Source organism: Enhydra lutris, unplaced genomic scaffold (assembly GCF_002288905.1).
Source record: "Enhydra lutris kenyoni isolate GAN:26980312 unplaced genomic scaffold, ASM228890v2 scaffoldscaffold16, whole genome shotgun sequence".
In the NCBI taxonomy this organism is placed as follows: Eukaryota; Metazoa; Chordata; class Mammalia; order Carnivora; family Mustelidae; genus Enhydra; species Enhydra lutris.
The window spans coordinates 240,104-254,491 of record NW_019154100.1 but is presented as its reverse complement, the minus strand read 5'-3'; the positions used below and the strand labels follow the sequence as shown (position 1 = coordinate 254,491).

General features: G+C 35.9%; 1 protein-coding gene across 2 annotated transcripts in view; it reads left to right on the top strand.

Annotated features, from left to right (window-relative positions):
- LOC111147434 (solute carrier family 25 member 40) overlaps window positions 1–11,664 on the top strand; it is a 57,077-nt gene extending 45,413 nt beyond the window's left edge. Inside the window, exons 9-12 of one of the 2 annotated variants that reach the window (XM_022503442.1) lie at window positions 771–880; window positions 4,685–4,766; window positions 9,530–9,610; window positions 9,990–11,664. In XM_022503442.1, the coding sequence (XP_022359150.1) occupies window positions 771–880; window positions 4,685–4,766; window positions 9,530–9,610; window positions 9,990–10,102 (386 nt within the window). In that variant the 3' untranslated portion in view covers window positions 10,103–11,664. The remainder of the gene's footprint in view (window positions 1–770; window positions 881–4,684; window positions 4,767–9,529; window positions 9,611–9,989) is intronic. The other variant, XM_022503443.1, reaches the window with a different exon arrangement.
- Window positions 11,665–14,388: the final 2,724 nt, after the last annotated feature.

Below are 14,388 nucleotides of genomic sequence, written 5' to 3'. Positions count from 1 at the left end.
CTTTTATCCCAAGGTTTTCAAGAAATTGCTTTGCTTTAAAAGTGAAAATGGGTTGAATTTTATGAAATGCTTTTCCATCAGTTTTAGATGATCCAATAGTTCTTTTAATGTGGTGTTTGGCATTTATTTTTTTTTCAAAGATTTTATTTATTTATTTGACAGACAGAGATCACAAGTAGGCAGAGAGGCAGGCAGAGAGAGAGAGAAGGGGAAGCAGGCTCCCCGCTGAGCAGAGAGTCCGATGTGGGGCTTGATCCCAGGACCCTGGGATCATGACCTGAGCTAAAGGCAGAGGCTTTAACCCACTGAGCCACCCAGGTACCCTGGTGTTTGGCTTTTAAAGGGTTTGTTACATTTACTACCTTTGCATTCCTCTTTTGATAACCCAATTTAGTCATAGTATGCAATCTTCTATGAAATACTTCTGGGTTTGGTTCCTTTTTTTTTTTTTAAAGAATTTTTATGCCTGTGTTAATGAATGAGATTAAACTGTAGTTGTCCTTTCTCCTACTGTCCTTGTCAGGTTTTGGAATTAAAGTCCTACTTTACTGTTGTATAGAGGGGTTTTTGTTTATAAGACTGCTAGAGTATTTCTGAAAACTTGGTTCCCTTTTGTTTTCTTTTTTTCAATCTCACCTAGTATGTGTGTCCAAGCAGAAAGTAGGGTGTATCAGGGTTAGACGTTCCCTTTTTGTTTACTGTTTAGCCTTATATATTTAAAGTCCACATTTCACTTCTAAATTATGTCATTTCATTTTCTGTTTTTATAGCAATGTACTGGTATAACTATGAAGTTTTAAAGAAGTGGTTCTGTGCAAAATCTGGTTTATATGAACCAACATTTATGATCAACTTTACTTCAGGGGCATTGTCTGGTTCTGTAAGTTGATATTCTTTTCTTGTTAATATTCCAGAATAATGATAATTGTCTTATTAAAACAGAATGAAAGATTAATAGCATTTCATATCTATTGAGATACCACATTTTGGCTGCAGTGCTTTAAAAATTTTCTAAGTATTGACTATCCTGTTTTGAGGAAATAATTTATTAGCCACTAAATATTTTATTTATTTTATTTTTTAAAGAGTTTATTTATTTCAGAGTGGGAGAGAGAGAACAAGCATGAGTTGGGGGAGGGGGAAAGGGAGAAGCAGACTCCCCACTGAGCAAGGAGCCCAGCGCGGGGCTTGATCCCAGGACCCTGTAATCATGACCTGAGCTAAAGGCAGATGCTTCACTGACTGAGCCACCCAGGCACCCCTAGCCACTAAATATTTTAAAATGCATTTTGTGTCTATGTTTTTATTATATTACAAATAAATTATTACGTTTTATTTGAAAATTTTTTTATTTGTTAGATCATTATAGTTACAATATTTTAATTAATCTTTATTATTTACCAAGTATGTGTCTATTTTTTTCATTAAATTAATACCAGTAGACCTGGTTAGGTAATATTTCATGGAGTGTCATTTCATATGTATAATCAGACTGAGTAGAAGTAATTTCATCCTCTGCTGCTAATTCCTGTTTCTTTGGGAACATTTTGGCTAAGTATTTCTTAAAAGAATCTTAACAGAAATTAGAATCAGAAGGGAGGAATCTCAAATGACTATTTTTAGGTAGTAGAGAGTTCACTGTACCCACTCCACACAATGCAAAGCTGTGTGCGGTGGTCTTTTATGCAGATCCGTATCATCATGATCTTGACCACAGAGTTTTCTTATCTCCACAAACTTACAAAATTAATTTGTAATGACCTAGAGTGAGATGCTGACCTACTAGAACCAAATGAAAACAAGAGTGAAGGAACATAGTGAAGGGATAGAAACCTGCAGGAAAATACTGGAATAATTGTACCAGAAACCCTGGGCTAAGGAAGCCACTGTGATTGAGTTCAGAACTTAGACTAGTGCTCCCACGCCTGGAGTCTCTCAGATTAACCTTGCGGTTTATAAGCCTGTGGAGACAAAAGAGCAGTGACTTTCTGAGTAATTTAAGTAGTTAAACACCAGCAAAATGTTTTCATTATCCTTCTTATTTTTGAGGTGATTAAATGTAACTTAACTGTATTGCATTTGTATCTCAATCCAGCGTGACGTGAATGAAAAAAAACCAAGTACTACTTATATATAGAAACTCATAACAGTTGAATTACAAAACTAATTTTGTACTTATAAATAAATGTTTAATGTCTTTTTTAAAAGTTGAATAATGTGGGGCGCCTGGGTGGCTCAGTCAGTGAAGCGTCTGCCTTTGGCTCAAGTCATAATCCCAGAGTCCTGGGATCGAGTCCCATCCAGCTCCCTGCTCAGGGGGCAGACTGTTTTTCCCTCTCCCTGCCTTCTTGCTCTCTCTCAAATAAATACAGTTTTTTAAAAAGTTGAATAACGGCTTCAGGATGTTGCCCCAGCTTTCCAGTAATAGGAAAGAAAATTCTCTATTTCACTATTTCTCCTTAAACATAGAAAATTATATTTAAAAAGTTTTTAATGATCTAGAAAGCATCACTGCCTTTTGACTGTTTTCAAAGAACAGCTTGTCCCTGCGACAGAAAAAGCACATCAGTGTGATGTTCAGGGTTTCTGTCACAAAACAGAACAGCCTAAGCCGCATCATTTTAGAAAGTGTCAAAGGCTTATATAACATTTGTCACTACCTTTTGCTACTATGTGCTGGATTGTGGAGAGAAAGAAATAGTAGTTTATTTTTCCTTATCTGAGATCTTTGAAACTCATTTCAGTTCAGAAGCTTAAAACAGCATTGTTGGCGGGGCGCCTGGGTGGCTCAGTGGGCTAAAGCCTCTGCCTTTGGCTCGGGTCACGATCCCAGAGTCCTGGGATCGAGCCCCGCATTGGGCTCTCTGCTCAGCGGGGAGCCTGCTTCCTCCTCTCTCTCTCTGCCTGCCTCTCTGCCTACTTGTGATCTCTGTCAAATAAATAAATAAGAATCTTTAAAAAAAAAGAAACAGCATTGTTGGGGTGAAATACAATGTGATTTCAGGGAGCATTTTAGGAACAGGGAAGTAAAAGTTTTTACTTTGCATGGCTGTTAAGTCAGATATTATGAGACATTCTTTTCTTTTCTTTTCTTTTCTTTTTAAAGATTTTGTTTATTTGTTGGAGAGAGAGTACACAAGCAGGGGTAGAACCACAGAGAGAGGACGAAGCAGACTCCCTGCTGAGCCAGGAACCTGATGCAGGATTCTATCCTAGGATCCTGGGATCATGACTTGAGCTAAATGTAGACACTTAACCTACTGAGCCACCCAGGTGCCCCCATTATGAGACATTCTTTTTTTTTTTTTTTTTAATTTTTTTAGTAACATATATTGTATTATTAGCCTATTAGCCCCAGGGATACAGGTCAATGAATTGCCAGGTTTACACACTTCACAGCACTCACCATAGCACATACCTTCCCCAGTGTCCATAACCCAACTACACTCTCCCTACCCACCTTCCCCCGGCAACCCTCAATTTGTTTTGTGAGATTAAGAGTCTCTTAGGTTTGTCTCCCTCCCGATCCCATCTTGTTTCATTTATTCTTTTCCTACCCCCCAAACCCCCATGTTGCCTCTCAAATTCCTCATATCAGGAAGATCATATGGTAATTGTCTTTCTTAAGAGACATTCTTAAGGGAATTTAACTATTCTTTCAAAAAACCTTCTTTGCGGGACACCTGGGTGGCTCAGTTGGTTAAGCAGCTGCCTTCGGCTCAGGTCATGATCCCAGCATCCTGGGATCGAGTCCCACATCGGGCTCCTTGCTCATCAGGGAGCCTGCTTCTCCCTCTGCCTCTGCCTGCCATTCTGTCTGCCTGTGCTTGCTCTCTCTCCCTCTCTCTCTCTGACAAATAAATAAAATCTTCAAAAAAAAAAAAAAAAACCTTTGCTTAAGTCATTATGAAAATAATCAGATTGATTTTGAGATGTTTTTTAAAGTGTGATTTGTGAACAGTTGTAACTGTATTTGATAAATATGGTGAAACCCATAAAGATGGCACCTGGGTGGCTCAGTTGGTTAAGCATCAGCTTCGGCTCAGGTCATGATCTCAGGGTCATGGGATCCAGCCCCATGTCAGGCTCCCTACTCAATGGGAAGCCTGCATCTCCTCCCTCTGCTCCTCCTGCTTATGCTCATACTTTCTTTCTCTCTCTCTCTCTCTCAAATAGATTTAAAAAAAACTTAAAAAAAAAACCATTTAAAAAAAGGATTTGTTTGTGTAAATTTAATTTTTTAATTCTCTTTTTGACATTTGAAAATTTTTATATGCTTACTACATAATTCAGAAATTCTGCTTTAAAATACGTATTATACCTTCATGTGTAGTAAAGGAAAAATAGGACTTGCAGGAGCATCAGAAATTGTGAAGTCTGGTTTTGGAGTCTGAGTGGTCTGTCTGGTTGTAATTCTGACTCTCCCACTAGTAGTTGTGTGACCTCAGGAAAGTAGGGGAACTTTTTTGAGACTATTTACGTCTAAATTGTGGGAGAAATACATAGGACATGTTATCTGTTTTCTTTAATAAAAACTACTCTTTGAATGTATCTGACTTCATCTTAAGTTTCAGTTTAGTTATGATCCCAGTATTTGTCCTTCAGTAATATGCTACTTAGAAGAATATAAAAATATAAAGAAAAAATTTAAAGGTAGATTTAAATTAATTTTACTTTTTGACAGTTTGCAGCTGTTGCAACTTTGCCATTTGATGTAGTAAAAACACAAAAGCAGACTCAACTTTGGATATATGAAAGTCATAAAAGTAAGTTTAATTAATTTAAAACATTTTCTCAAGATGCCATGGTTGTTTTTATTTTTCTTTCCAGCTAGGACTGTTTAAATAAGAAAAATAAGAATTTTTTTTTCCTCTGCTGCTTTGACTGAAACTAATATACTATTAGAATGGAATGCCCAGGGCGCCTGGGTGGCTCAGTTGGTTAAGCGACTGCCTTCGGCTCGGGTCATGATCCTGGAGTCCTGGGATCAAGTCCCGCATCGGGCTCCCTGCTTGGCAGGGAGTTTGCTTCTCCCTCTGACCCTCCCCCTTCTCATACTCTCTCTCTCAAATAAATAAATAAAATCTTAAAAAAAAAAAAAAAAAAGAATGGAATGCCCAGAGGAAAAAAAATACTCTCAACCACCTCCAAAACTTAAGAAATTTAAAAATCTATATATTTTCCCTGCCATCAGTTAAGTCTCATGCCTGCTAAAGAGAAGATGACATACTATATAACTATTATTTCAAATAAATCTAGACAAATTAGGGTGAAGGATAGGAATTTAGTGGGAACCCTTTTTTCTCTTGGTGTATTTTGTTTCATTACAATGTGTATACATTTCATTCTTTTTCTTAATGTTTTTGAGCTTCCCTTCCTTTTGATACATTTTTTCCTCCTATTTTTACCTCTTCGTAATTGTAACTTCTAGAACAAGTGTACTCTTAGTTGCTTCTACTAGAGTCCTTCTGTCATTATTTATTATCTATAGAAAAGTGTGGCAAACCCATTGGAAATTATCTATTACAAAATGGTGTCATATGAATCCTGTGATCGATTAACCTATTCTAATGTTAATAAATTGTTCTAACTCACCAGAATATTCTGCATACAAGTAAAATAGGTACTATAATTGTTGAAAGAAACACTTTACAGACAACTGAGTCTCATGAATATTATTGACTACTTTGTCTTGATTTTCCAGAGTCCTAGTCCATTCTCATAATAGAGCTAATTAAAACCTGGGGAAGTCAACAAAGTTTATTAGTGTTTTTCAACTTCCGTTTTGGGTGGGAGCCTACTTGCTGCCTAAGTCCTATCTGTTCTCCATGGATAGTTCAAAATTATTTTGTTTTATTCTCTCTTCCAAATCATCAGAATTCCTGTTTCCTCTGTTACATGAAGTATTTAATGTAGTAGGAATATTCTCTGTGGTGTGATTCATGACTATGGCCATGAGCCATATGTTAGTGATGTTAGTGAGGGAGAAGACAGGAAACTCTACGGTTAGATTCTGATGCTAAGGTTTGAGAGCCACTTACTTGGGTCAGTAATCTTTGGAGTCACCTGGGGTGCTTTTTAATGACAGCTGAAGCTGGGCACCACCCCCAGTGGACTCTCATTCAATAGATCTACGGTGGGGCTCGAACTTTTGTATTCTGCACGTGTTCTCTACATGATAATGACTGTACATCCTCCTTGAGATGGGCATCAGGGAAGCATCTTCTTTCATGAGACTCAACTCTCTATCACTGTTTTTTTTCTACTGTTTCTCCAATAAAGCCCAAAGGAGAAATCTTTAAGCCTTAGGTCTTAATTTTATATGATTATTGTTGGTCACTTTCACTGGTTACTCTGCTTCAGCTACGAACCAGTCATATTTAGGAAGACATGCTTCTTCTGATGTGAATGATAAACAGCCCATATTTTTTCTCATGTTTATATTATTTATCCCCACTGAAGAGGTAAATCAGCTCCCTTTAGAAGTGGCTTTCTCCACTCTAGCTCAGCTACACCGAATCCATTATCTCTAAGCAAAAAGAAGAGTAAGTGTTCCATAGAGAATGATGCTGCGTTCCTTGTAAGAATGTTATCTCTGTAGAAGCACACCTCCACTGTCTCCCATCCATTATCTGACTCCTGATTCGAGTGCACCATGCTGGTCTCTACAGACAAGTGAGGCCGTCTCCAGGCCCTCAAACACCTCATAATATAATGGAAAAGAAGCATAGTAGGTTGTAGTGAGCCCGACATTTCATAATAGAGGTAACTTTTTCCTCACTATGAGTCCATCATTTACAATTTAAAAAAATTTAATGTCACCTTTCAGCTTTTGAAACCTGGCTCATATCCACTGGTTTTTGACAGTTCCAGTTAAACTTCTTTTTCTGTGAGCATATTCAGTATTTTAAAATACTTCAACAGAAACTTTAAAACCATTAAAAAATGGTTATATGTGACAGACTTGTGAAGAAAAGCTCAGTCTTAGTAGTCATGAGGACAGTGCCAACCAGAAGGGCAGCAAGAGGACATTTTATCTGTGCCAGGTTTTGGGGGAGAACATGGAGCTGTGGGAACACTCCTGCCCAGCAGGTGAGAGTCCAAGTTTGGAAAATAATCTGGCAATCTCAAAAAGGCTCTTTGAACAAGCAGTTTCACCTTCGGTATGTGCCCTAGAAAAACGTCTCACCTGTACAAGGATACTCACTTAAGGATTCTTAATCTCAAAAGTTAGAAAGCACGGAAATAGGCCCTGGCCAGGAAGCAGGTAAACTGTGATAATCCATGTAATGCAATAACACACAGCAATTAAAATAAATCAGATACGCCTGCTCTTGGCAATACAGATAATCCTTAAAAGCACATTACAAATGTACAGTGTGCTAGCATTTATACAAAGTTTAAGAGCATGAAAAGCAAGAGTATATGTTATTTATGGATGTCTTCAGATGTAGTGAAAGTTTAAACACAAGCATGAGAAAGGTAAAGGAAAAAAGAAACACAAGAGAGTGGTTACCTCTCAGGAGAGTGGTTACCTCTCAGGAGAGAGGTTACCTCTCAGGAGAGAGGAAGGAGGACACTGAGAAGGAATATATTTGCTGTATAGTTGCTAAGATTTGATAAATGTGGATGGTCAGTAAATGAGTGTTTCTAGGAATAACTCTAGAGGGTTGGAACTTGGCAGGATACTTCAGAGATTGCATTAGAGTGTGAATGAGGCTTACCTTCAGTTACAACGCTTTCCGTCCATTCTCTTCTGCAGTAAGTGCGTGCTGCTGTTTCAATTGGGGCCACTTTAGGGCATGAATCCTTCAAGATCAGAAATACCTGGCTACTTGGCTTCCTTTCTTTCACTAGGTGTTTCCAAAATTTAATTGGAATAATTTAAACATGAAGTTGTTGACTTGTAATATAAAATTTTGGTCATTGACTTTAGAAAGTTATATTTTTTCATAAATACTTTGTTCTTGGTTTCAAAAATGCATCCTTCCTGTCGGATTGCTATAGTTGTTATCTTTATATTTGTAGTATTTATATTGATCATAATATGGCTTCCTAAATAAATGCAAAGCCCCATTTATCTTCACAGAGAATCTGATATTTCTCTAAATGAGATTTGAAATAATGAACCCATTCCACTAAGGGTAAAATTCTAAAAAGCCATTTTTGAAAGCTCTCTTTCTCTAGCCTTCTCCTTTTTTTCCCCTGGGCATGCTTAATAATACATGCTTTAATCCTCCTGAATGACTCAGAGTTGTTGTCATCCACGCTCACGTTGACTGCCGTAGTCTTAGAATGCAGCTGTGAGCCGCTAACGAGGGCGCCGCACCAGTGTTTGCCCTCATCCGGCTGGTAGCAAACCAAGACTTTGACAGCCTCGGTGTATTCATTCGGTAGTGTGCCTGCTTCTTAGCAGACTTTTTTACCTACTGCATCTAGTAATCTGTGGGCTACTTAAGCCAGCTGCTTAGAATCGTTGTGTAAAATGCAGATAAGTAAACTTCGTGCATGAATAGCTTATTCGTAGCTGTATGTTTAAATCTCAGTGACATCTTTGTTGTTTTTAAAAAAAAGTTTTTTACTTTCAGATTTTTAAATGGTTGCAAATAAGAGAGACGTTACTGTTAATTAACTGTTGCAGATGCCAAGTGAAGTGTGTGCATCTTTTATAACTGTACTTCTAGTGACTGTAGAGTTTGAAATACTATTTTTTAATCAAATTTTATAAAAATACAAAATTTTGATTTTAAAAAAGGCTTCATCTACCCTTTGAAAGAGACAAAACTAATGTAATTTTTATCAAGACTGGCACATCTAGGGGCACCTGGGTGGCTCAGTCAGTTACATGTCTGCCCTTGGCTCAGGTTATGATCCCAGGGTCCTGGGATTGAGTCCTGCATCGGGCTCCCTGCTCAGAGGGGAGTCTACTGCTCCCTCTCCCTGCCGCTCCCCCGGCTTGTGCCCTCTGTCAAATAAATAATCTTAAAAAAAAAAAAAAAAAAAAAAGACTGGTACATCTATTCAGAAAGGTTTTAATAAAGGCAGACAGACCTCCCTAGGGAGAACAAGCTATTCTTTTCAGAACTTCTTAGGAAAAAAACACTTCTTAAAATGTAGACAATAAAAATGTAATGAAAAATGGTTATCAGGGCTTGTTTGGCTTTGGGAACCCCATGAAGATTTTTACACATCTTCTAAATTTTTCATTATGAAAGATGTTTAAGGCAGGGAAATTGTGTAAAGGATATGACCCACTACCAAGCTTAAGAAACTTAATTCATAGAATCCGTCTGTATATTCCTCCTCGATTATATCCAGTCCTATATACCTTAAGGTTATCATCTTTTTCTAATTTTTCTTTTTAAGGATTTCAGCTGTTAAAGTTTGGGGTAAATTTTAGGTAAATAGATTTGTTCTTATTATAATGATTATACACACCAAAGGCCATAAACATTTTTATGTGTATTTGTGTATTAGAATTTATTAGATGGTAATCTATAATGTATCATTTCTTTATTTTAACATTTAGTTTCTATACCTTTGCCTATGTCAACCTGGACTATCATGAAGAATATTGTTGCTAAGAATGGATTTGCAGGATTATTTACAGGTAAAAATACTTGCTTTACCAAATTGTTGAATAAAATGATAACGTTGACATCTGTCATCTTCCTAAATTAACCTTAAGCAGGAAATTATTGAAAACATTCCCTATTTATGAAAACACATTGATGATGTTAAAGCAACATATTAGGGGCATTTGGGTGGCTCAGTCAGTTAAGCATCTGCCTTCAGCTCAGGTCATGATCCCAGGGTCCCCGAATAGAGTCCCATGCCCGGCTCCCAGCTCATGGGGAGTCTGCTTCTCCCTCTGTCCCTTCCCCTGCTTGTGCTCTCTTGCTATGTCAAATGAATAAAATCATTTTAAAACTTAAAATTTTTAAACATAAAGTAAAATTTGTACTGATTTTTTTCTATTCTCTTTTCAGGCCTCATTCCCCGTTTAATTAAAATTGCTCCTGCTTGTGCCATTATGATCAGTACCTATGAATTTGGGAAGGCTTTTTTCCAGAAGCAAAATACTCGAAGACAGCAATACTAGTGATGCTGTTTCAACTGGAAATAACAAAGTCAAGTAATAAGATGGAGACTGTTAGGCAAGAACTCTTTCACCATTATCTCAAAATGATTTTATGTATTTCGTATAATTTAAATGAGCAGTAATTTCTACTTTGCCTCTGAATCATAACCCTAATTTTAAAATAAATTTTGTTATGCTGATTTTTGAGATATTGAAAAAGGTATTCCAGAAATCACAATCATTAAGTGTTCCTGTAAAGAAGAGAAAAATTACTCCTTAGCACTGAAAGTGAAAATCTCTTGGAGAGTTTGATATTCTAGATTTCGGTATAATGTCACTGGAAATGTGTCACATAGATCAGAACAGTTTGAATTGTGTGCTGAATGATGTGCAGAGTCTAGCAGAAAAATGCCCTTCCTTCATACACACTTAAATCATGCACACAGATACTTAAGTATTCCAACAAAGTACATAATAGATGGCAGTCTTTAACGTTATTCACGTTTACCTAATTACCTATTAAATACTTTAATTCAAGTTTTGCTTTTGTTTTATACCTCCCATTGCCGTTTTAAGGCTTCACCCATATTAGGATTTCTTCACCCAAAGGTAATGGCTATTTTATCTTTATGAACCAGAATGTAACTGTTTAATGTGATAAAAATATTTTTGGTGACTAAAAACTCTGTATTATCTACTGTTTCTGCAAGAGAGAAGTCATCTTTACTGATTGTCTTAAATGTTTGGCACAGTGAATCTTGGGTGTACAGTGGGAAAAAACCACATTATATTTAGCATGGTAAAAATAATGTTTCAGCCAGGGAAGGGCCTTGGGTTTCAGCCATCTTGGAATTCAGGTATCACTGTTTGTGGAGCTCTTGAGGTCACTTGTATTGTCTTCTTCTAACAACACTGAGATGAATACAATATAAGCCACAAAATACTTCCAAAATGTCCCTTGATTTTACACATCTCATGTTAGTATGCTACATCAAGAGACTAAAGAGGCAGCCGTTTCCCTGAAGAAATAGCTTTTAGTCAATACAGGCTAATGCCTCAGTAATGTAGCTTGTGGCTGTAGGAATGAAACAAAGCTACAATGGCAGGACAAAAATAATTTTTTTAAAAAAATTTTCTCAGGATCTATATCCCATAAGAAAAAGCACTTTATTGCAGTCTATGTATATGCCTTGAAATGTGAAGTATTTTTTTTCCCCCTAAAATAGAATAGTATAGGTAGGTGACAGATCTCTAGTGTTGGTAGAGGAATTATGTATTTTATATTTTAGTAGAAAAGAGTTCATATGTTTCATCAGAAATAAAATATATAGGGTTTGTATGTAATCTTCTGTTTACTTTATCCTGTGTTCATTTATCTTAAGTTTTGCAACATTCATATCTATAAAATCATAAATGTTTGACTTTAACTTACATTTTCATTAAAATATTTTATGCTTTCTTAAAATTATCACTGTGCTTCAAGCTGAATATTTTCAAATAAAGTTATGTTAATGATGTACTTTATATAAGAAAGTTTATCTTGAACACTGCTGCTTAACGGTATTAAATTTAAATTTACTTTTGTCCTGTTATGTTTCTTTTTGGTAACTGGTAGAAAAATTTAAATTTATAATTATTAAGAAGCAGTCATGTATTTCAGCTTAATAGAAATACCAGTAGAGAAATTCCCACTGCCCTCCCTCCCCCAAAACAGACTATACTTATGGAAAATTCTTCCCATTTATATCTAAAATAAATTTAATTCCCTGGTAGCTTTTCTAGTACATATTACAGCCATGTATCTGGATAAAAAGGGTGAATTGAAGCTTTCTTTATACTTATATATTTATACTTTATACTTATATAATTTTAATTAATTGAATTGAATTTTAATTTTAACAAAAAAATAGCCACTGAAAAGCACTTGACAAGAGATTATATTCTTGGTAATGTTTCTGAAAGCAAATGGTTTCAATCTATGTGAAGTTTTCCAACAAATACATTTACTTTCTTAGGTGTGTGTACATTTTTTAAAAAGAAGTTCAAGTATTACATGTTTGCCACCTTCCAAACAACACACATTTGACTTTTGAAATAATAGATATGAAGTTAAAATAAATTTTTATTTCTAGGAAACTATTAGCTATGCTTATTTAACTACATGACTCCTTTAAATTCTTCCCTCCTTCTGGAGCATGAATTCCAGGGATATGGGAAAGTTTTGTGTTTCAGGTTTTAATTTTTTTCCAAAATGAACTTTTTAAATAAATTTTAACCTATCATTTAACATTTCCTCAGATTTTTTACGAGGTTGGCAGTTTAAGAAGCACGTGAGAGTAGAAGTGCTTCAGATACAGGCTATAAATAGAGGTAGAGCTACTGATTGACAGAGGGCTGCAAAGGGAGTGAAAGGGATGATGAGGACACAGGATTTCTCCACTGAGCTTGGGGGCAGAGAGGAGTGTCAGGAAATGCTTTTAAGATTAAGACAATTAAACGTACCTGGAGGTGGGAGTCTCAATCAGGCAATGGAATTTAGTCCCCGGAAGGAAAAACAGGAAGGCAACTGGAAACCAAGCAAGTATTTTTGGTACAGGTTTAATAATTATAGAGTGGTTGTTTTTTTTTGTTTTTTTTTTTTTTAACCCCCCCCAAGACCAGCAATTATTTTAACTGAAAAGAAAAGAAGGTAGCATAGTTGAGCACAGCACACACCAGAATGTGTCATCTGTAATAAGGCTGAGTTTTATGTAGTGAAACTTTGGCTTCATTTGGGTTTTAGAGAAATAAACAGTGCTATAGGAAATGGGGACTTACATAATAAGGATTGGTTTGGACCAGAATAGACTTTGAAAAGGGACCATAAGGACATTGATGTGATTTTTATCAGCCCCTTCCTATCAGTTAAAAAGGACTAATTCTAAAACTAAATAGAACCTGCTTTGCTTCCAGAAGAACAAAGGGAACCAATTAAAAAATATTTAAGAGCTCTGATGTTCAAAGCAGTTGTGTGACATTTCAGAAGTAATCCATCGTATTTGTTGAACAAAACTGGAGATCTTACCTAACAGTACGAACTTTGACAAAGAATTTCCCTAAGTTGTAAATTTGAGACACACTTTTAATCACTTGAAAACTTGTGTGTAAATCTAATAAAGATGACTTAAATAAAAACTTAGTTTATATCATTTCATTCAATGCTGACATCACCTTGATGCCATCACAGGTGCTGGGAAGATGATGATGTTTCCATTTTATGGTGAGAAAACAAACATGGCTCTTACATAATTATATTATTAGCACTACCAAAATCACTACCTGTATTGTACCATTTCAACAGATACTATGTATTATAAAGCAGATCATGTTATTTTTTTAAATAAAAGGTATTTGAGTTGAAATAAAGATTTCTCCAAAACTTTTTGTCATATTAGTATTTTAGTGCTGAGTAATATACACTTACCGTAGTTGCTAAAACAAAGTTCAGGTTACAACTTGAATCCAGTAACTTGTCTTGAAGGAAAAATATAATCACTAATGCATGGTACAAAACTTTTAATATACATGCAACAAGTATAGTACATCAAGGCAACAAAATACACATAGAATTATTAGCATATAATTCAGCATTCTGTTTTGGGTAGGGTGTGTAAACAGTAAACACCACCACCTAAAATTAAAGATTGAGACATACATTGTTTCCTCATGCAAACATTAGCTACATGTATAACTAGTGTGAAATGAACTGTATAGAAACCTGAATTCACATTAGCAGATGAATTTTATACCAGGAGCTCCAAGAAAGGAGGAAAAGTCATGGTCCTCAGATGTCATGTTTAAATCTGCATATAGCAGCATGTTAAGATGCACAAGTTACTGTATGCATTAGACAAATCTGGAAAATGTGATCAATTATGGAATCTTGAATTTCCTTCCTCTATTATAAAAATGTATGGAAAAAATTTAACAATGATTTTTTAAAATTACTGAGGAACAATAAATATCAGTTGAGAGTGGACCATGGATAAAGCATTTGGAACATTCTGATCGTTTTTTAGGAAGGCAGCAATAGAGCTTAAGGCCAACCTAAGAATTTTCAAGTTCTTCTCCTTAGCCATTTTCCTTCTCCCTCCCCCAGGATTTTCACTGTCCTCATTTTTTATCTTCCTTCCATTCCCATGCTCATTAATAATTGCTTCGGGTACCTCACTCATAATAAGGTGTATAGAATTAAGAGGAGGTACCACTAAATTGTTAAAGGTACCATTTTTCAAGAATATTTGCATTTTTACAAGTACTAAAGCCTT